At 36.5% G+C, this 21,088-nt stretch overlaps 1 protein-coding gene across 9 annotated transcripts in view; it reads right to left on the bottom strand.

The window, feature by feature from the left end:
- The window catches only part of MAP4K3 (mitogen-activated protein kinase kinase kinase kinase 3), a 189,034-nt gene that overhangs the window by 24,202 nt on the left and 143,744 nt on the right, over positions 1-21,088 (bottom strand). For all 9 annotated transcript variants that reach the window (XR_004733656.3, XR_013526644.1, XR_013526645.1 and 6 more), the window contains 6 exons: positions 19,318-19,360; positions 17,165-17,324; positions 15,786-15,895; positions 10,679-10,720; positions 6,151-6,235; positions 4,280-4,359 (listed from right to left, as the gene is read on the bottom strand). Coding sequence is in view for 6 of the 9 variants with exons in the window: in XM_002757828.6 (XP_002757874.1) it covers positions 4,280-4,359; positions 6,151-6,235; positions 10,679-10,720; positions 15,786-15,895; positions 17,165-17,324; positions 19,318-19,360 (520 nt within the window). In the remaining 3 variants the exon portion in view is untranslated. The remainder of the gene's footprint in view (positions 1-4,279; positions 4,360-6,150; positions 6,236-10,678; positions 10,721-15,785; positions 15,896-17,164; positions 17,325-19,317; positions 19,361-21,088) is intronic.

The raw sequence follows: 21,088 nt of genomic DNA, 5'->3' as shown, positions 1-21,088 counted from the left end.
GAATGAAGAAACATATCAAGGCCTCTAAGGACATTATGGAAACACAGTAATAATAATCGGACTGAATAACTAAAAGAGAACCAGTAATAAGAAAAGGGAGGAGATGTTACATCTTAATAAAAATTTTATTTCATTTACTGGGAAAATGTACTTACATAAAATACCCAATTTCTCCAAACAAGCAAAATGTGGCATTGCCAATAGTTTTTAATTTGTAAAATATGCCTATACCTGTGCCTCAGATAGAGAAGATATCAACATCCATTTCCTACTTTCTGCTTTTCACAAAAATTCACAACAAAATTGGGACTTCATTGGCTATACTGAAAAAATCAGGCAGAGAAGGGGCAATGACTTATTCCAGGCTGCATATCAGTACATGTTAACAAAAACAGATTTTTATTTAATTCAAGTGTTGAACTGGGTTACTTTTCATACAAATATCCACTGAAAAAGTATTTATCAATACCACATCTATGGCTTATTATGAAATTACATATTTGCAAATGTAAGTGGGTTTGCTTATTTAATATAAACATATGTACAGTAGCAGGACAAGACACAGATTCTTTTCCTATTTTCAACATAGGGACAATGAAGAGGTATTTATGTATAGTTTTATTTTGAAAAGTGCTGGATTTCATTTTGAATTTTCATTTTTAACAATTTCTAAAACTTTAAAGCTTTACAAGATTTTCAATGATTTCTTCCTTTAGCAAGTTAGGTTGTAAGTGACATAATCAGTTTAATAAAAAAGAATATGACAGTTAAAAAGGGTAGCTTCTATATTCTGCCTTGACTCAAATATCTGTTTTATCAATGACTCTGTGTGGTCTTGGGTCATTTACTGAATCTCTGTCTCAAGTGTTCTTATCTATAAAACAGAATATCTGTATCTCACAGGGCTGTACGGTAATTAAACAAGATATTCCTTGTAAAGCACTTAGAAGAGAGTCTAACACACACAGAGTACTGAATAAATGTTAGTTATAAAAAACAAAGGCATATAAAAATTTTAAATCAGGACCCTGCTTTGTGTCATCTTCTTACCTTTCAGAATCTTCCCCTGTCTACTAGGCACATGCCACTGTTTCTTTCCCCAAAACTTTAGAGAAAATCAACCTAATCATCAATTTCATAGTAAGATGAAAACGTCAGGCTCCACATATACTAATTCTTTACTCTTATAGAAAAAATACTTCCTTTAAAGGGCAATGCTTCAAAAAAAAATTACTCTAGTAATGTAATTTCAAATGCTAAAGCAACGTATGGTTGATGGGTGCCTTCTCTTAAGAGTACTGGCCAGGCCTGGTGGCTAACACCTGTAATCCCAGCACTTGGGTGGCTAAGGCAGAAGGACTGCTTGAGTCCTGGAGTTCGAGACCAGCCTGGGTAACAAAGTGAAATTCCAGTCTCTACAAAATACCAAAAAATTAGCTGGGCATTGTGGACATGCCTGTGGTCCCAGCTACTGAGGATGCTGAGGTGGGAAAGTCACTTGAGCCCAGAAGGTCAAGGCTGCAGTGGACTGTGTTCACGCCACTGCCCTCCATCCTGGGTGACAGAATAAAACTCTGTCTCAAAAACAACAACAAATTCTTCAAATTTCTTCTTCAAATTAGGTTGATAAATGCTTACTTCACCTATGCATAAAGTTGGTCTTAAGCCTTACAATTAATATTGTCACCAATATTATTTTTGGATATCTCATTATACCCAAGAAAAATATTACTACCTTTGAATTAATTATTTACTAATTATTATAATTACAAGATCCTTTTCCTCCCTTTCCCTGTTCATAGGTACTTTTCAGCCATTTGACTGTATACTATTTCCAGATTAAAAGATTCACAATGCATCACGCAGTCTAGGATCTTGTTAGAAAATCTGATTTAAAAATATGAAGATGAAATGTTTAGTCATGAATAAATCGTTACTTACAGATTTTTCTTTCCATTTTATTTGTTATCAATTTTTATTTATTTATTTTGAGATGGAGTCTTGCTCCGCCACCCAGGCTGGAGGGCAGTGGCACACTCTAGCTCACTGTGACCTCTGCCTTCTGAGTTCAAGCGATACTCCTGTCTCAGCCTCCCAAGTAGCGAGGACTTCAGGTGCACACAGCTATGCCCAGCTAATTTTTGTATTTTTAGTAGAGATGAGGTTTCACTTATTGACCTGGCTGACCTCAGGTGAGGCTGAACTCCTGACCTTAGGTGACTCACCCGCCTCAGCCTCCCAAAGTGCTAGGATTACAGGCATGAGCCACCACACCTGGCCTTGTAATCAATTTATATTGATAAAAGAGAATTAGTCACACATCCTGAAGGCATTCCAAACTCAGCATGACCGAAGTGAATGTATTTACCATTCTCTTCAAATCAACATATCCTTCAGTATACTATACTCTATCGTTCTGTTACTGTCATGCACCCAGTCACTCAAGTGGAAAACTGGAAGTTAACTTAGACCTCTCCTCAACCTCCATGTTGAATTGGTCATTCAATTAGGCCAATTCTAGATCTTTGATCTTTCTCTAGGTCCAGCATTTCTCTACAGGAACAATACAACTGGGAGAGAGAATATGGTGAAGTAGTGAAGGGCATGGAATCTGGAGCTAGCTTGTCTAGGTTCATATCCACAGTCCAGCTGTGGAATCTTTGGCAAGTTACTAATCCCTTCTGGGCTTTAGTTTTCTCAACTGCAAAATGAGAATAACAATATTGTCTACCTCTGAGAGGTTTCATGAAGACTAAATAATATAGGTTAAGCATTTAAAAACAGTGCCTGACACACAGTAAGCTTTAGGTAAGTATACTAGCTATTAATATCATCATCATTATCAGTTTTCAGGTTGTTTCATGATCGTGACTCCTGGTTACTAAATGCAAAAGCTTCCCCCACTCATTGTGACACTCAAAAACATCCCCATACTGTGGGAGAAGAGGAGAGATATGGGGGATGACCATTAATGATTATGAAGGTTCTTTTGGAGATGATGAAAATGTCCTAAAATTCATAGTGGCAATAGATGCACAACCCTGTGAACTTATAAAAACCACTCGATTGTATACTTTAAATGGGTGAATTGTATGATATGTGAATTATATCTCAATAAAACTGTTCATGGTTCCTATACTTGCCATGCTATTTCACATCTCAATGCCATCATGCTTATCCTGTCTGTGTGGCAAACTTCTATCCATCATTTAAGGTCCATCTCAAATGCCCCTCTTTCTCATATCCTCACAGGAGGTGCTGGTGACATCCATCTCTGTTGCCAATGTCTTATACTCAATTCCTTAATATGACATCTAATCCCGAGTGTTGTAGTTACTGGTTTATATGTCTGTTTTCCCTATTAGATCATGAGCTTCTCAAGGGTATGAATTAGGCCTGTGAATATGTCTTCAATATCTGGTAATTAGAACATCCTTCATGAAGGTTTTGTTTTTTCTTTCTTTCTTTCTTTCTTTTTTTTTGAGACAGACTCTTATTGCCTGTGCTAGGGTGCAATGGCATGATCTTGGCTCACTGTAACCTTCTCCTGGATTCAAGTGATTCTCCCGTATAAGCCTTCTGAGCAGCTGGGACTACAGGTGAACGCCTAGCTAATTTTTGTATTTTTAGTAGAGACAGGGTTTCACCATGTTGGCCAGGCTGGTCTCAAACTCCTGACCTCAGGTGATATGTCTGCCTTGGCCTTCCAAAGTGTTGGGATTACTGGCATGAGCCACTGCGCCCAACCTGATGAAGGTTTTTAAGAATAAAAGAGGGTAGGGTGGCTCATACCTGTATCCCAGCACTTGAGGACAAGAGTTTGAGATCAGCCTAAGCAACATGGTGAAACCCTGTCTCTACTAAAAACACAAAAATTAGCCAGGCATGGTGGCTCATGTCTGTAATCCCATCACTATGGGGGGCCAAGGCGGATCACCTGAGATCAGGAGTTCTAGACCGGCCTGGGAAACATGGTGAAACCACGTCTCTACTAAAAACACAAAAATTAGCCAAGTGTGGTGGTGGTGCATACCTGTAATCCAAGCTACTTGGGAGGCTGAGACACAAAAATTGCTTGAACCTGGAGGCAGAGGTTGCAGTGAGCTGAGATCATCATACCACTGCACTCCAGCCTGGGCAACAGAGTAAGACTCGGTCTCAAAAGAAAAAAAAAGAATAAAAGCAGCAGCAAATCACAAAACTGAATCTTATTTCTGGTCTAATGTGTACTTACAGTAGCTTGAAAATAATAAAAAAGAGAATATACAAAATAACATACCTGTTCCATTGATGTTTCATGAAGTTCATTAAGATTCAGGGTATAAATCCCTTCCTCTGCACCAAAGATCAAGTACTGATCTGAAATAAAAGTAATTCACTGACTGATTTTGGTAAATAAAATATTTTAAAATAGGATTTCTATAATCTAAACTTCCATAAATATGTATTAACATATAAGAATTACCATGATTTTAAGCAGTGAATATAAAGAAGAGGTTAGACACTTTAGATCCATAAACTGAATTATATGTAAACATAAGCCTCAAAGCAGTGAAGAGAATTTTTATGTAAGGGAGGTTCTGAAGAGTGGCATGGTAAATTCTTCACTCATGCGAGAGTGCTAAGAACTGGCAAAGAATCTGCAGTTCCTTTTTCTAAAACCCCCTTAAGAGAGGATCATGTGCAACTGACATACAGAATATAAACTGAGAGTAGCTGATACAGATTCTAATTATTTCTACAGAATATTTTTTTTAGAGCTACACTACAAGCACTATAAAAATATCCCAGAATCTGACCATTGTCTATTAAAAAGTTAACTCAGACTTGGATACCTGCTAGGTTACTCAATATCTTCTAAAAGATACGAGAAGCAGAGCCATGGTCCAGTCCAATCTTTTTTTTCCCCCAGAGCAAAAGCAGAAGTGGAAATTATTAAAAAGGCTTCAGAACAGGAAAGAAAGCAAAGAACGCTTCAAAGAGATCCAAGCAGGCAACCTGAAGAACAAGTGCCCGATCTGTTTTTGCGATAATACAGAGTAACGGGTCAAGAACTTTTCTAGATTAAACTGAAGTATGTTGAGAACAGTATAGAATGCTAACAGCATTCCTAAAGTGCCCAGCATTTAATATTTGTACTGGCAGATTTGTACATGGCATAAGATTTGTGGTCAGACAGTACTGGATTTAAACTAACCCTTTCTACCACCAAATGGCTATAAACAATGAACCTCTCTGAGTGCCAGTTTCCTTGTCTATGACATAAAAGTACTCAGAAGATTTAATAAGACTTCGTGTGTGTATATAAAAATGTTCATGTTTAAATGTTCTATGTGTATCTTATATAGACAGACAGCTATGAAGATTCGTATATACAGTGAGAGGACACAGACAGTTCTTAGTTGGTGCCTAAAGACAACTATTCTAATTATGGCCCCTTTTAAGGTCAGAGATCCTCTAAAGTGGTGGTTAAACCCTGGATCATTAAACCCTGGATCCTCAGTAGCTAAATTCCTTCAATAACGGCTGTTTTGACAAAAATGAAGCTATCAGCCAGTGGCTCATTTCTGTAATCTCAGTACTTTGGGAGGCTGAGGCAGGACAATTGCTTGAGCCCAGGAGTTTGAGACCAGCCTGGGTAATGCAGAGAGATCCCATCTCTATGAAAAATTAAAAAACAACACCAAAACTGGCCAGGAATGGTGGTGTGTGCCTGTAGTCCTAGCTACTTGGGAAGCTGAGGCAGAAGGATTGCCTGAGGCCAGAAGTTTGAGGTTATAGTGAGCCATGATCATGCCACTGCACTCTAGCCTGGGTGGCAGAGCAAGACCCTTTCTCTAAAAATAAAAAAAGATATCAGACTATGTGCAGCAGGAGCAGAACACTTCTGGAGGAAACTAGGGTGGCATAGAATACTTGGCTTCACTATATTGATATGGTAATTATATAGTGAAATTTTAGTGTTATGTGTCACCTCAAACACTGATAACAGCACAGAGAAACTTATTTATCTTAAAATTAAAAAAAAAATTATAACGAGACTTTTTTTTCCCCAGAAAGATACTCAGAAAATAAATAAAATCACAAATGCTTTCACGGCCCCAGTTTAAAAAAATTAGGAAGATAACAGATAAAAACATACAGTACTACCTCTTGTATCTGGGTTTATCCACGATGATGCACAGTGAATTTTCAAGGGACACCCATTAAAAACTTTTGAAAAACATGCACCCATCTAGGGAAACAAAGAATAACCAATATGAAACAGTGACAAGTAAGTCTTTAATATATAAAGTGTAATTATGATTTAAATGTGAGAGACTATTGACAGAAATTGAATTTCACATTACAAAGTGAAACAGGTATGGCTGACTTGAAATTCATATATGTGCTTCAACCTCAAAACATATAGACTTTATTTTTTATTTTTTTCAATTGAGCAATCTGATTATTTTCCCGGGTAAGATTCATTAAAAAGCTTAACTCTTTGATGATAATATTACTTATCAAGTCCATTTACAAACTTTTCGGATAATAAATATATCATAATGAAATATATCCTGGCCGGGCACGGTGGCTCAAGCCTGTAATCTCCCAGCACTTTGGGAGGCTGAGGCGGGTGGATCACGAGGTCAAGAGATAGAGACCATCCTGGTCAACATGGTGAAACCCCGTCTCCACTAAAAATACAAAAAGTTAGCTGTGCATGGTGGCGCGTGCCTGTAATCCCAGCTACTAGGGAGGCTGAGGCAGAAGAATTGCCTGAACCCAGGAGGCGGAGGTTGCGGTGAGCCGAGATCGTGCCATTGCACTCCAGCCTGGGTAACAAGAGCGAAACTCCGTCTCAAAAAAAAAAAAAAAAAAAAAAGAAATATATCACTCATTTGAACTTCATATTATGTTGTCAAAGAGTAAAATATTAATTCTGAAATTATCTTTTTAAATACTCAAGGTACAAAAACGTTGACTCATGTAATCACTTTTACTACTGACAACTTGAGGGAAAAACAGTACAAAAATATTTTTGGTCAGAGAAAATTTCAGTATTTGTCATGTTGGCCTAAATTAAAAGAACAGCATTTGTGCATCATTTTACAGAAGGAATATCTTCCTCACAAACAAGGAGGTAATGTGCTGAGAGATCACATCACTAGTTGACAAAAATGGATTAAAAATATTAACATAATTAAAACATGGACCTTAAAATTTCCCTTTTAATGATAGAAATCTACCAACAAATATATTTTTAAAGATTTTAGTACCATAAAATAACAATTTAGCTTGGCGATACCATCAAGTAGTAGTAGACCAACAGAAACATGCTTTGATGATGTAGGGCAGAAACTGTATCATTTAACTAATGTTAATACCGACCTTTTAAGATAGCTATGGAAATTTGTATGTTGAGGTACTGCTAAACCCTAGAAACTTAAATGACAAAATGAAGAACAAAACAATCAAACCAGTTCCCAATATTAAGTGGATTTGTATAGTTGGAGTCTACCTGGTATTCATAGATAGCCTTTCCCTGTCAAGCTGCAAACCTGAGGTAAGTGTTTTGTTTTATAGTCAAGTGGGAAATTTTGCCCTATTGTATATATATTTATCTGCTATAATATATAAGCTATAGACAGTATAAATTAATATGAAAAATTTAAAAATATTTAAATATGATATAAATTACAAATATAAAGTATAAATACTTTATAACACATAGATTATAAAGTATACTCTGTCAGAATCAAAATGTAGAATTTAAAGGTAAAAAAGGGCTGGGTGTGGTGGCTCACACCTGTAATCCCAGCAGTTTGGGAGGCTGAGGTGGGTATACTACCTGAAGTCAGGAGTTCAAGACCAACCTGGCCAATACTGTAAAACCTGTTTCTATAAAAACACAAAAAAATTAGCCAGGCATGGTGGCGGGCACCTGTGGTCCCAGCTACTCAGAGGGCTGAGGTAGGAGAATCATTTGAGCCTGGGAGGCGGAGGCTACAGTGACCTGAGATGGCATCACTGCACTCCAGGCTGGGTGACTGAACAAGATTCTGTCTCAAAGAAAAAAAAAAAAGGCCAGACCAGTCTGGCCAACATGGTAAAACTCCATCTCTACTAAAAGTACAAAAATTAGCCAGGCATGGTAGTGCATGCCTGTAATCCCAGCTGCTTGGGAGGCTGAGGCAGGACAATCATTTGAACCTGGGAAACAGAGGTTGCAATGAGCTCTTAAAAAAAAAAAAAAGGAAAACAAGGCTAAAAAGTAGAGCTGGCAGGTAAAAAACTAAAAAAACTATAGACATATTCTAAACTAGTGCCACTTAAGCTTTTAGACGATAGACTTGTAGCAAAGGAAACGCAGTCCTATCTATAAACTAAAATTACATTAACTTAATACAATTTTAAGCCTAAGAAAAACAGCAATATGACTATATGATCCAGAAATACCATTACTGGGTCTATATCAAAAAGAAATGAAGCTGGGCATGGTAGCTCCCACCTGTAATCCCAGCACCTTGGGAGGCCAAGGTGGGCAGATCACCTGAGGTCAGGAGTTTAGGACCAGCCTGTCCAACATGGTGAAACCCTGTCTCCACTAAAATTACAAAAAATATTAGCTGGGCATGGTGACACATGCCTGTAAAGCCAGCCTGTGCAACAGGGTGAGACTTCATCTAAAAAAAAAAAAAAAAAAAATGAAATTAGTATGTCAAAAAGATATCTGCACTACCATATTTGTTGCAGCATTATTTGCAAAAGCCAAGATATGAACTTGACCTAAGTGTCTATTACTCGATGAATGGATTAAAAAAAAATGGGATAGAGTCAGCCGTCTGTTATCTGTGGATCTGCACATAGATTTAACCAAACTGAAAATATTTGAGGGGGAGGTGGGGAAGGATGCTTATGTCTGTACTGAACATGTACAGACTTTTTTTTCTTGTCACTATTCCCTAAATGATACAGAATAACAATTATTTACATTGTATTAGGCATCATAAGTAATTCAGAGATGATTTAAAGGGTATAGGAGGATGCATGTAGGTTATATACAAATACTATGCCATTTTATATGAGGGACTTGAGCATTCCTGGTATCCCCAGAGGGGTGCTGGAACCAATTCCCCATGGGTGCTGAGGAACAACTGTATATATTCACTATGGAATACTATTCAGCCTTAAAAAAGAAGAAAATCCTATCATTTTTTGACAGCTGAGGATATCTTGCTATGTGAAATAAATCAGGCACAGAAAGACAAATGATACATTTTATATATACATATATATATACACACACACACACACACACACACACACACACACACACACATATGTATATATAAAATCTCATTTATATGTATCTTAAAAAGTTGAACTCATAGAAACCACCATACAGAGTAAAATGGTGGTTGCCAGAAGCTGGGGGATGAGGGATTGAGGAGATGTTGGTCAAAAGACATAAAACTTCAGTTAAGAAGAGTAAGTTCAAGAGATACACTGTACATCATGGTGACTATAGTAAGTCACAATATATCACATATTTGAAAATTACTAACAGTAGATTTTAAGTCTTTTGCCACATAAAAAAAAAAGTGAGTTAATGTATATATTAAATAGCTTGATTCAGCCAATCTATAACATATTCATACATCACAAAATCATGTTGTATACCAAAAATATGTATAATTTTTACTGGTCAATTAAAAAAATACGAAGAAAGAAAGAAAGAAGAAAGAAAAGAAAGAAAGAGAGAGAGAGAGAAAGAAAGAAAGAAAGAAAGAAAGAAAGAAAGAAAGAAAGAAAGAAAGAAAGAAAGAAAGAAAGAAAAGACAGACAGACAGACAGCAGGGTCTAATTTAACAACAAAACTCTAGAACAAGCCAGATTATAAGACAGGACATCTAAATTGCGGCTAGAGTTGAGTGGAGTTTTATGATCTCGGTGACTATGTTCCTTGGGTCTCAGTTTTACTCCTGGACAAAACAAGAGGCTTGGGCCAGATGTTCCTTCATTGCTCCTTTTCATTTAAAAATTCTGTGTTCTTGATAATTGGCTGGGTGAGGTGGCTCACTCCTGTAATCCTAGCACTTTGGGAGGCCGAGGTGGGTGGATCATTTGAGCCCAGGAGTTTGAGATCAGCCTGGGAAACATGGCAAAACCCCATCTCTTTGAAAAATACAAAAGTTAGCCAGGCATGGTGGCACATGGCTGTGGTCCCAGGTACTAAGGAGGCTGAAGTGAGAGGGTTGCTTGAGCCTTGGAAGTCGAGGTTTCAGTGAGCCATGATAGTGCCACTGCATTCCAGTCTAGTGAAAGAGCAAGACCATGTCTCAAAAAAAAAAGAGAAAAATTCTTTTTCATAATTGAAAAAATGTCCTATCTACATTTTGTACTTCTAGTATGACCAAGGTCCTTTTCCCCATTTCTTCAAAAATAGCTGCAGATAAGATACAGATACATTTTGGAAACAAGAGCTTTAAAATGTATAATTTATTATAATTTTATTCTGAAAAGCTACTTTTTAGATGTAATCAAGTAATATTTAAATTAGCAATCTTAGAGATTTTTTTTCAGTAATAATAACGGTTTTTCAAACAAACAAAAAACCTAAGCAAAGGTAACACATACAAGTGACTGTCATTGTACTTATCTTGAAACAGTTTATTTCATATTTAGTACTTACATGCACTTTAGGTGTTGGAGGAAGACCATTACTAATAGGCTTCTAGAAAAAGAACACATGTATGATTACACTTTTTTGGCTGCTGTTTGGCATAACAATACTGTAATTCAAACATATTTATCCAAATAAAATACATGAATACATTCTTTGTAAAACAAAATGTTACAGTTAAGGCTGAAGTTCCCTAATTCTTTTACAATGCACATATTTCTAGCACTCGCCCCAGAAAAACTAGTTTGGTGTAAAACCTTCCAAATCTTTCTCTAGGGAATGAGATAAACTTAAGTAATCATATGGCTTTCCAGACTTTTTTGGTATATGTATAAATACATGTTCCCATAGAAAATAATGTTTTTGTGTGTGTTTAAAATAGTCACATACTATTTGCTTATTCTTAGCCTTAAAACTGGACAGTAATCCATACAGGTCATATAGATTAGTTCATTTGTTTTAACTGCAGCACAGCATACTTGATTTAGCTATTCCTTAAACATTGTTGGGTATTTAGATTATGTCAATATTTTACTATAACACAAATGTTGAAATAAACATTCCTGCATATACCTAATTACACACTGTATGAGTGCATTTTTTAATGGGTATACTGTGAGAAGTATACCACAGTATGGTTATACTGAGAAACTATTGGTACACAGGGTCTGTATCTTTTACATTTTAGTGGATACTGACTGTCAAACTGCTTTTCAGAGTGTACATATCATATCACATCACACCCACCAGCAATGTATGAGAGTTCCTGGTTCTTTCCAGACTCACAGCAATATCACCAAACTGATTAGTAAAAAACCTTTTCTCATGTGTTCCTCATTAATTTGCATGCCTCTGACTGCTAAGAAGATTAAGAATCTTTTTAAAAACAGTGTTCATTTGCTATCTGTATTTCCTCTTTTGTGAATTCTTTTCCCATTTTTTAACTGAGTTATCTTTTTTTATATTTATTTGTTGGAGCTTTCAAAAATATATTCTAGATTTCAGTATTTTATCTGTTATATATGTAACAGTTTCTCCTAATCTTCACCATGTTTACAATGTGTTTTATGAATTAAAATTCTAAATTTTGATGAATTCAAATGTATTAATCATTGGTTAGAGTAAACAAGCAATTATAAAGAGAAGAAATGTAACATATTTGCTCACCCACACTATCCTGAAAAATGCCAGATATTTCTCTAAGGGGCCACATTCTTGAGTATATGAACTATCCCCTGAGAGGAAGCCCCTGGTATACTTTAAACAGGAATTTTATGATAGTCTAGATTTCTTTCAAGGTTAATCTCATCATTTTAAGGAATAACATAATTTTTCCCTAGAGCTGCCATACATCAGAGTCACTTACACAAGGAGATGAAAACAATAAAAAAGCTACTGTTAATTGATTTCTCATAAATGATACAAAAATATAACATTTCTGAAATTAAGATATATTTTACTTTGTAGATATATTTTTGAGGATGCAAACAGCTTATTATTACCAACAATTTCTGATAACTTTTTATTCCATTTTGCAAATAAGTTATATATTTTTTTCTTATACTGATGTTCTTAAATTATCTGATGTCATCTATTTTAGCAAACATCATTTTTTGTTGTTGTCTTTTGTTTTTTTTTGAGACAGGGTCTTGCTCTGTTGCCCAGGCTGGAGTGCAGTAGTGCAATCTCTGCTCATTGCAACCTCTGCCTCCCAGGTTCAAGCGATTCTCGTGCATCAGCCTTCTGAGTAGCTGAGATTACAGGCGCCTACCACCACCCACGCCTGGCTATTTTTGTATTTTTATTTATTTTATTTTATTTTTTGAGACGGAGTCTCGCTCTTGTTACCCAGGCTGGAGTGCAACGACGCGATCTCCGCCTCCTGGGTTCAGGCAATTCTCCTGCCTCAGCCCTCCTGAGTAGCGGGAATTACAGGCACGCGCCACCATGCCCAGCTAATTTTTGTATTTTTAGTAGAGACGGGGTTTCACCATGTTGACCAGGATGGTCTTGATCTCTCGACCTCGTGATTCACCCGTCTCGGCCTCCCAAAGCGCTGGGATTACAGGCGCCCGGCTATTTTTGTATTTTTAATAGAGATGAGGTTTCATCATGTTGGTCAAATTGGTTTCGAATTCCTGGCCTCATGTGATCCACCCGTCTTAGCCTCTGAAACACCCTTAAATTAGGGAGTTCTGAAAGTTATAACTCTCAGATTTAACATAAGGAGTAACAGAGGCCAGGCGCGGTGGCTCATGCCTGTAATCCCAGCATTTTGGGAGGCTGAGGCGGGTGGATCACGAGGTCAAGAGATTGAGACCATCCTGGTAAACATGGCGAAACCCCGTCTCTACTAAAAATACAAAAAATTAGCTGGGCATCGTGGCGCATGCCTGTAATCCCAGCTACTCAGGAGGCTGAGGCAGGAGAATTGCCTGAACCCAGGAGGCGGAGGTTGCGGTGAGCCGAGATCGCGCCATTGCACTCCAGCCTGGGTAACAAGAGCGAAACTCCGTCTCAAAAAAAAAAAAAAGAAAAGGAGTAATAGAAATGGCTGTAAATATTATTTAAAATAAATAAGGCCAGGCATGGTGGCTCATATTTGTAATCCCAGCACTTTGGGAGGCTGAGGCGGGTTGATCACGAGCTCAGGAGTTCAAGATTAGCTTGACCAACATGGTCAAACCCCATCTCTACTAAAAATACACAAATTGGCTGGGCGTGGTGGTGCACACCTGTAATTCCAGCTACTCAGGAGGCTGAGGCAGGAGAGGGAGGGGGAGGTTGCAGTGAGCTGAAATCGCGCCACCGCACTCCAGCCTGGGTGACAGAGTGAGACTCCATCTTAAAATAAAACAAAACAATAAAATAAAATTTAAAAAGACTACTTAAATTTATTATTTGTCATTATTTAAATTTTTTAAGTGACAAGATCTTGCTCTGCCACCCAGGCAGGAGTGCAGTGGCAGGCAAGCATAGCTCACTGTAACCTTGACCTCCTGGGCTCAAGTGATTTTCCTGTCTCAGCCTCCCGAGTAGCTAGGACTATGGCTATGTGCCATCATGTCTAGCTATATTGCCTGGGCTGGTCTTTAACTTCTGGTCTCCAGTGATCCCCCTGTCCTGGCCACTGAAAGTACTGGGGTTATAGGTATGAGGATTGTAAATAATTTCGAGAATTACAGCATAAACTGTAAGCATGCTTGAATTTATCACTGATACTGTTTATCCTGTGATAAGAGCCATGGACGTATTTATTTCAGAATTACCTTATCTTAATGAATTAAGGTAACACAAAAGTGAATTAAAATGCATACATAAAAAATGTTTACTTAGTACCATAGGAAAGTAAACATTGGCCAGGCGTGGTGGCTCATGCCTGTAATCCTAGCACTTTGGGAGGCTAAAGTGTGGATCATGTGAGGTTAGAAGATCGAGACCAGCCTGATCAACATGGGGAAACCCCATCTCTACTAAAAAAATACAAAATTAGCTGGGTGTGGTGGTAGGCACCTATAATCCCAGCTACTTGGGAGGCTGAGGCAGGAGAATCACTTGAACCCAGGAGGCGGAGGTTATAGTGAGCCGAGATTGTGCCCTTGCACTCCAGCCTGGGCAACAAGAGTGAAACTCCATTTCAAAAAAAAAGTTTACAACTCCCAGAGCCTATTTATTCTCTACTGTATTATAGTCACTCAGCTGTATTTCTGTTCTATTATGTTAGCAGGTCTGTTAAAATTTAAATTGTTGAAAGCAAAAAGGCACTGCTCAGTTGGATAGAACTTCATAAGACCCATTCCTGAAGGACAGTTTATACATTTGTTAAAAATAACCTGAATTTCACAAATTACAATGAATAACACCAAATGCTTTAACTCAAGTTTAAGAATAGTATGTCATATTCTACAGTGAAATATTTTTAAAAAGTTAGATATAGCACAAAGCCTCTAGTGATGTGCTTACTGCAGAAACCATAGCATGCATGTGTACAAACATACTGAATATACTCCAAATTTCTATAAAAATAACAAACAATAGTATATACAAAAACTACAAAAAACAATCTCATTCACCTCATTGACATCTGTTGAGATATTGGGGATTTTGAGGATTTCCTACTGTTTAAAATTCTATGATGACGGATGAATGTCTTCCAGTGATTTTAAGTCAGTTCTTTACAAATGTTTAACATTTTTTATCTTTAATGATTCCTGATGAATAACATTTATGTTTTAATAGTTATGACGTTTTAGCTAACATTTGTGACAGGAGTAGCTGCTAAGGCTAATTTCACCTTTCCTGAAGGGTAAGAGCAGCAATGTCACTACTTATGTAATCTCTAACAGTGGTCCCTAACCTTTTTGGCACCAGGGACCGGTTTTGTGAAAGACAATTTTTCCACAGAAGGATGGTCAGGGGAGGGATGGTTTGGGGATAAAACTGTTCCACCTCAGATAATCAGGCATTTAGTTACATTCTTACAAGGAGTATGCAACCTGGATCCCTTACATGCACAGTTCAAATCGAGTTTGCACTCCTATGAGAATCTAATGCTGCAGCTGACCTGACAGAAGGTGGGGCTCAGGCAGTAATGCTCACTAGCCCACTACTCACCTCCTGCTGTGTGGCTTGGTTTCTAACAGGCCACTGACCATTACCGGTCTGTGGCTCTGGGGCTGGGGACCCCTGATCTATAGTTAGAATTTTGTCCTGAAGTAGAAGCTACAGCTTTCTTTATCTATGTCCTTCTTTCCATAACTTCACAAGACTGTAAGAGAAACTATTAAGAATCAATTATCCTCAATGAGAATAATAATATTTTGTGAACAATCACAAGAATATTAAGCATTTACCTGTATAAAGATGTTTTATAATGTACTACATAACAAATTGGTGTAAATAATGTAAATAATAAAAAGCCATCATTCAAGTTTACCATAGCAGTTACTTTTTTCAAGATTTAAATAATCTATTCACCATTATAATATACTAAAATATCAATATAGTAATTGTAAAACATACTATTGCTATGGTTTCACTAACTGTAAGCACGAAACTAATTTAACAGTGAAAAAGGAAACAAATACAAGTAGAACTTATAAATATCAATACCTACTGGTACATCTTTCTTTTCTTTTCTTGAAAGGTTCGTGCCTCTATGTTCATTCTGTTGATGTAATGAGCCATCTCGTTCACCATTTAACTGGAAGGAGCTCACTCCATTTCCTTCAGTGAGATATATTTATTGAAAATGATTACTCTTCATGAAAATTTTTATTCAGAAAGTTGTCAAGTAGGAAATAAAAATATCAACTCTGAGATAGTATCACTATTCATTTGGAATCACCCAATCAGATTTACAATGAAAGAAGTCATTTATATATATACATAATATATATTATATGTATACATATTATATATAATTATATATAAACATATATATGTTCTATTTATACCTTATATATAGAGAGAACATATATTTATGTTCTATATGTTCTTCTATTTATATCTTTATTTGTGGCATATTAGGCAAATTTAAATTCAGTTTGTATCTAAGCACATGTATTTGTTAGCATTAAAAAACCAAATACTGAATTTATAACGACTTTTAGAAAAGGGGTGATTTATATTATGTCATCTAATAAACTTTAGTTGCTTTTCTTTTTTTTCTTTTGAGAAGGAGTTTTATTCTTGTTGCCCAGGCTGGATTGCAATGGCGTGATCTTGGCTCACTGCAAACTCTGCCTCCTGGGTTCAAGTGATTCTCCTGCCTTCGCTCCCCAAGTAGCTGGGATTACAGGGATTACAGGGATTACAGGGCGTGCACCACCACGCTCATCTAATTTTGTATTTTCTTTTTTTAAGTAGAGACTAGGTTTCACCATGTTGGTTAGACTGGTCTTGAGCTCCTGACCCCAGGTGATCGACCTGCCTTAGCCTCCCAAAGTGCTGGGATTACAGGCATGAGACACCGTGCCCAGCCTAGTTGCTCTTTTTTAAAATTGCTTCTTCTGGATAAACACAGAGGAGTCTTTACAGTGTTAAAATGGCATCTTCTAGTATTAATTTGGAGGCAAATAACTAGCAAATAATATCAATTATTTTTTTAAAGAAATGATTAAATGAAATAAGGAGTTAGTCAAGGTACTCTCTTCTAAAGCAGAAGTAGCCTAGAAGCAAAACACACTTTCCATGTTTGCTCAGTTTAATTTGCATTGTTTCTACACTGTAGCTAAATGAATGGGGGAACCAATCTCCAGCAAAGAGAAAGCTAAATATGAGATGAGAAATGAGGACAAAATATCTCAGACTGTGTCAGAGGGAATCCTGTCATAAAAACACCTTAAACCAGTAGGCAAAAAGCAGACATCTCCACAGCCATTGCTTTCCTTCTCTCCTTCACCAAAGGAATTTCGAATAATCTCTTAAAAGTTTTTTTCCCCCCAAATAGTATGAAAACCTGGTAACACATTTGCTGTCACCCTCCACCATTACCTAAGGCAACAGGTTTTTGTGGGGGTAATCTGGGAGGTGGTGGTCTAGGTGGAACTTGGGATGGCTTTGCTGGGCTCCCTGACAAGGGACATCTCTTGATTGTTCCTTGATTATCATCCTCAGCGGAAAGCGTTTCCTGTGGTATGAAGACAGACTTAGGCTGAAATGATACAGAAAAAGGGACCAACAATGAAACATCAAATTATTTTCCTGACATAAGTGCTATTTATACGTTAGAAGCTTTCAAACTATTTCTATCATACATTAGAGGTTTACCAGATGAGTTTAAAGGTTACTCAGCCTTCCAATTCAGATTATCTTATTGTTTTAAATATATTCCAAAAATATATACTAAAATGTGTACATCTCAGGTTTTGCTGCCGTGCAAATAAAAGGGCCTCTAAGTCTTTTTATTAATTCCTCACAAGTCTTCCCACTTAGACTAGCCAAATAAAAATACTCTAGTCTTTCTTATCTCCTCCAATTTAAATGAATCTCTTTTTATTTTAAACATTCAAGCTAGTCAAAGTTCAAGGCTAATCTAAGCTGTCTCTTAGATGACTTGATGTCTTTATGCTAATGCTTAATCTTTCAGACCAGGGGCATGAGAGGATACAAATTAAAATGTTATCATGTTGGAGAATACCAACACAGCAAATGGGATGCCTGAGACACTTTTTGTACACACAATGTCAAAACCTACAACTGGCTGAAGGTTTGGAGAATTTATAAATTCTTAAGAACGTGTCTCTTATTATTGCTCAGCACTAATTTCTTTGAAATTCAGATCTCTATAGTTCTGCTATGATAAAACTAAACAAGCAAATATAGTATTATTTACTTATATGAATCAGGATTGTCTCAATTGTATAAAATGAAAATAAATAGTAGTAAACTGAATGACAAGACTGGTAAGACTCCAACTCTCATTTGTAACATTCTGATTTTAAACTTTAAAGCAGCTCATTTTATAATTAAAATTTGCTATACATATGAACTTATAAAATAAAATATATATTGGCTCATTTTACCTTTAAAAAAAACACCCTATCAGTTGAAATTACTATTTTAGGATAATTTTGTTTGGAAAAATAATTTTGTTGTTAATAAGTATTTAAAAATTGTTGTACTATTTTATATTTTTAATATAAAACTATCTTCTGAAACACCCTATCAGTTGAAATTACTATTTTAGGATAATTTAGTTTGGAAAAATAATTTTGTTGTTAAAAAGTACTTAAAAATTGTTGTACTATTTTATATTTTTAATATAAAATTATCTTCTGAAAATTAAATATCTATGATAAATTACCACCCTTCATTTGTTCTTAAAAGTCAATAATAGACTGCGGATTTTGAGAAAAACAATCTTAAAAGAAATGAGAGTTTTCTAACCCAAGTCAAATAACACTAATCCATTAATATAATCATTTCCAGTGTAAATTCCTAGAACTTGTTACTTAAGATGAACATTAAATAAGGCCAGGCACACAGTGGCTCATGCCTGTAATTCCAGCACTTTGGGAAGCCAGGGTGGGGGGGATCACCTGAGGTCATGATTTTGAGACCAGCCTGGCCAACATACCAAAACCCAGTCTTTACTAAAAAATATAAAAATTAAAATAAATAATAAAAAATATAAAAATCTAAAAATTTAGCTGGGCATGGTTAGTGTGTGCCTGGAATCTCAGCTACAGGGCACTGAGGCAGGAGAATTGCTTGAACCCAAGAGGAGGAGGCTGTGGTGAACTGAGATCATGCCACTGTACTCCAGCGTGAGCAACAGAGTGAGACTCTGTCTTAAAAGAGAGAAAGAGGAAAAAAAAGAATGAACACTAAATATAAGTTGAGCATTAAAAAAATATATACATATATAATAAAAAATCATTTACTAGGAGGCTGAGGAAGGAGAATTGCCTGAACCCAGGAGGCAGAGGTTGCGGTAAACCGAGATCGTGCCATTGCACTCCAGCCTGGGTAACAAGAGCGAAACTCCGTCTCAAAAAAAAAAAAAATATCATTTACTTATATCGACTTCATGATTTTTCTTTGTGGATCACAAATGAAAAGCTAGAAAAACTCTCAACAAAGTATTAAATTGGCAGAACAATAACACATACACTTAAATCAAATTGAAAAATAAATCTGTCTACCTTTGGTGGTAAAGGAGGTGGAACTTTTGCTTTCAGAGTTGAACTAAAAACAGAAAAGTTTAGAATCAGAACTATTCATTTTACAAAGATACAGAAAAAAACTGCAAGACAAGAATCATTTTCTAAGATTATTAGTTTTTTCCAAAATACTTTGTGAAACGTTGATTGAGGTATTATTCTGAAATAACTGGGAAATGGAGGGCATTATGTTAAGTAAAATAAGCAAAAATAGAAAATAAAATACCACATGTTCTTACTCATGTGGAAGCTAAAAAAAAATAGATCTCATAGAAGTAAAAAGCAGAACAGAGCTTACTAGGAACTGGGAAGGGCAGGGAAAAGGAGAGGAAAGGGAGAGATTTAAGACACAAAATTACAGTCATATAAGAAAAATAATAAGTACTGTTGTCTTATACCACTGTAGGATGACCATAGTTAACAATAATGCATTATTTAGTTTCAAACAGCTAGAAGGAGAATAGTGAATGTTCGCAACACAAAGAAATGATAAATGTTTGAGATGATGGATACATTAATTATCCTGATCAGATCACATTACATCTATCAAAATGTCACTATGTACATTTTGTTAAAAGAATTAAATTTAATTTAAAAACAAGTAATTGAGTAATACACTTTTCTGGTTCCAAGTACTATATTGTAATTAAAAGTGGAAAAGATAATCATAATTCCAGTTTATATCAACTGAAAGGTAAATAACTGAGAACAATGTGGTGTAAAATGTATCACATTGTAAACTTCACTTGTGCTACTGTTAGATATGGAACATCTTAGATGAAGCTCATCAAAAACTATATATATGCTTTATGAAATTACAGGCAGAATGTGACTGAACTGAAGATTCATTATAACTCAGGATCAGTTTTAGAAATAGAAAGAGGAGGGTCACAGTGGCTCATCCCTGTAATCCCAGCACTCTAAGAGGCTGAGAAGGGCAGATTGTTTGAGCTCAGGAGTTCGAGCCCAGCCTCGGCAACAAGACGGAAAAACATCTCTACAAAAAAATAAAAAACTAGCAAGCATGGAGGCACAGTCCCAGCTACTCAGGAGGCTGAGGTGGGAGGACTGCTTGAGATAGGAGGTTGAGGCTGCACTGAGCCAAGATCACAACACTGCACTCTAAGTGGGCCATAAAGCAAGACTTTTTCCTGTTAAAAACAAGTAGTTTAGACAGTTCCTCTTCAGAGTTTCACTTTGTTACAGATAAGGTGTTCTTCTCCAAGAGGTCTTGTCTTCCTTGTACTGTCTGCCCTGAAGTCTTATTTCCCTGTTCTTTGTCTAAAGTAATCTTGCCAGCCAATTTATCAGCCCCTCCCACCCTGCTGTGCTCAGGCATGCCCACCAAGAAGAAATCACCCCCTCCCAAAACTGTTCTTCCCTGTGCTCTTCAAATTAGCTAATCACATTTAGCTTAGACTGTGAACACACAGCAACTAAGGCCAATTGCTTTAGGAATTAAAAACACCTGCTTCCCTTTGTTTGTGGTGCTCTTGCCACTGCTCCATCTGAGAGACTTGCCCATCTATAGAAGTAAATTTGCCTTACTGAGAAAATTTATGTTCGAGTGCTATTTCTTTTGGAGCACCGAAACTTTGTTTCTAACACTGTCTCGAAAGAAAAAAAATTGTAAGATGATGAAGCACAAATTTCTCAGATGAGGATTTCAAGGCCTTAGGAAGGTTATGTAACTTTATCCAAGATCACAAAGTAGTGAGGTAAAAAGGAAAACCTATGCCCTCAACTGCTAGTC

This window comes from Callithrix jacchus, chromosome 14, assembly GCF_049354715.1.
Source record: "Callithrix jacchus isolate 240 chromosome 14, calJac240_pri, whole genome shotgun sequence".
Lineage (NCBI taxonomy): Eukaryota > Metazoa > Chordata > Mammalia > Primates > Cebidae > Callithrix > Callithrix jacchus.
This window is presented reverse-complemented; position numbering and strand designations above follow the sequence as displayed.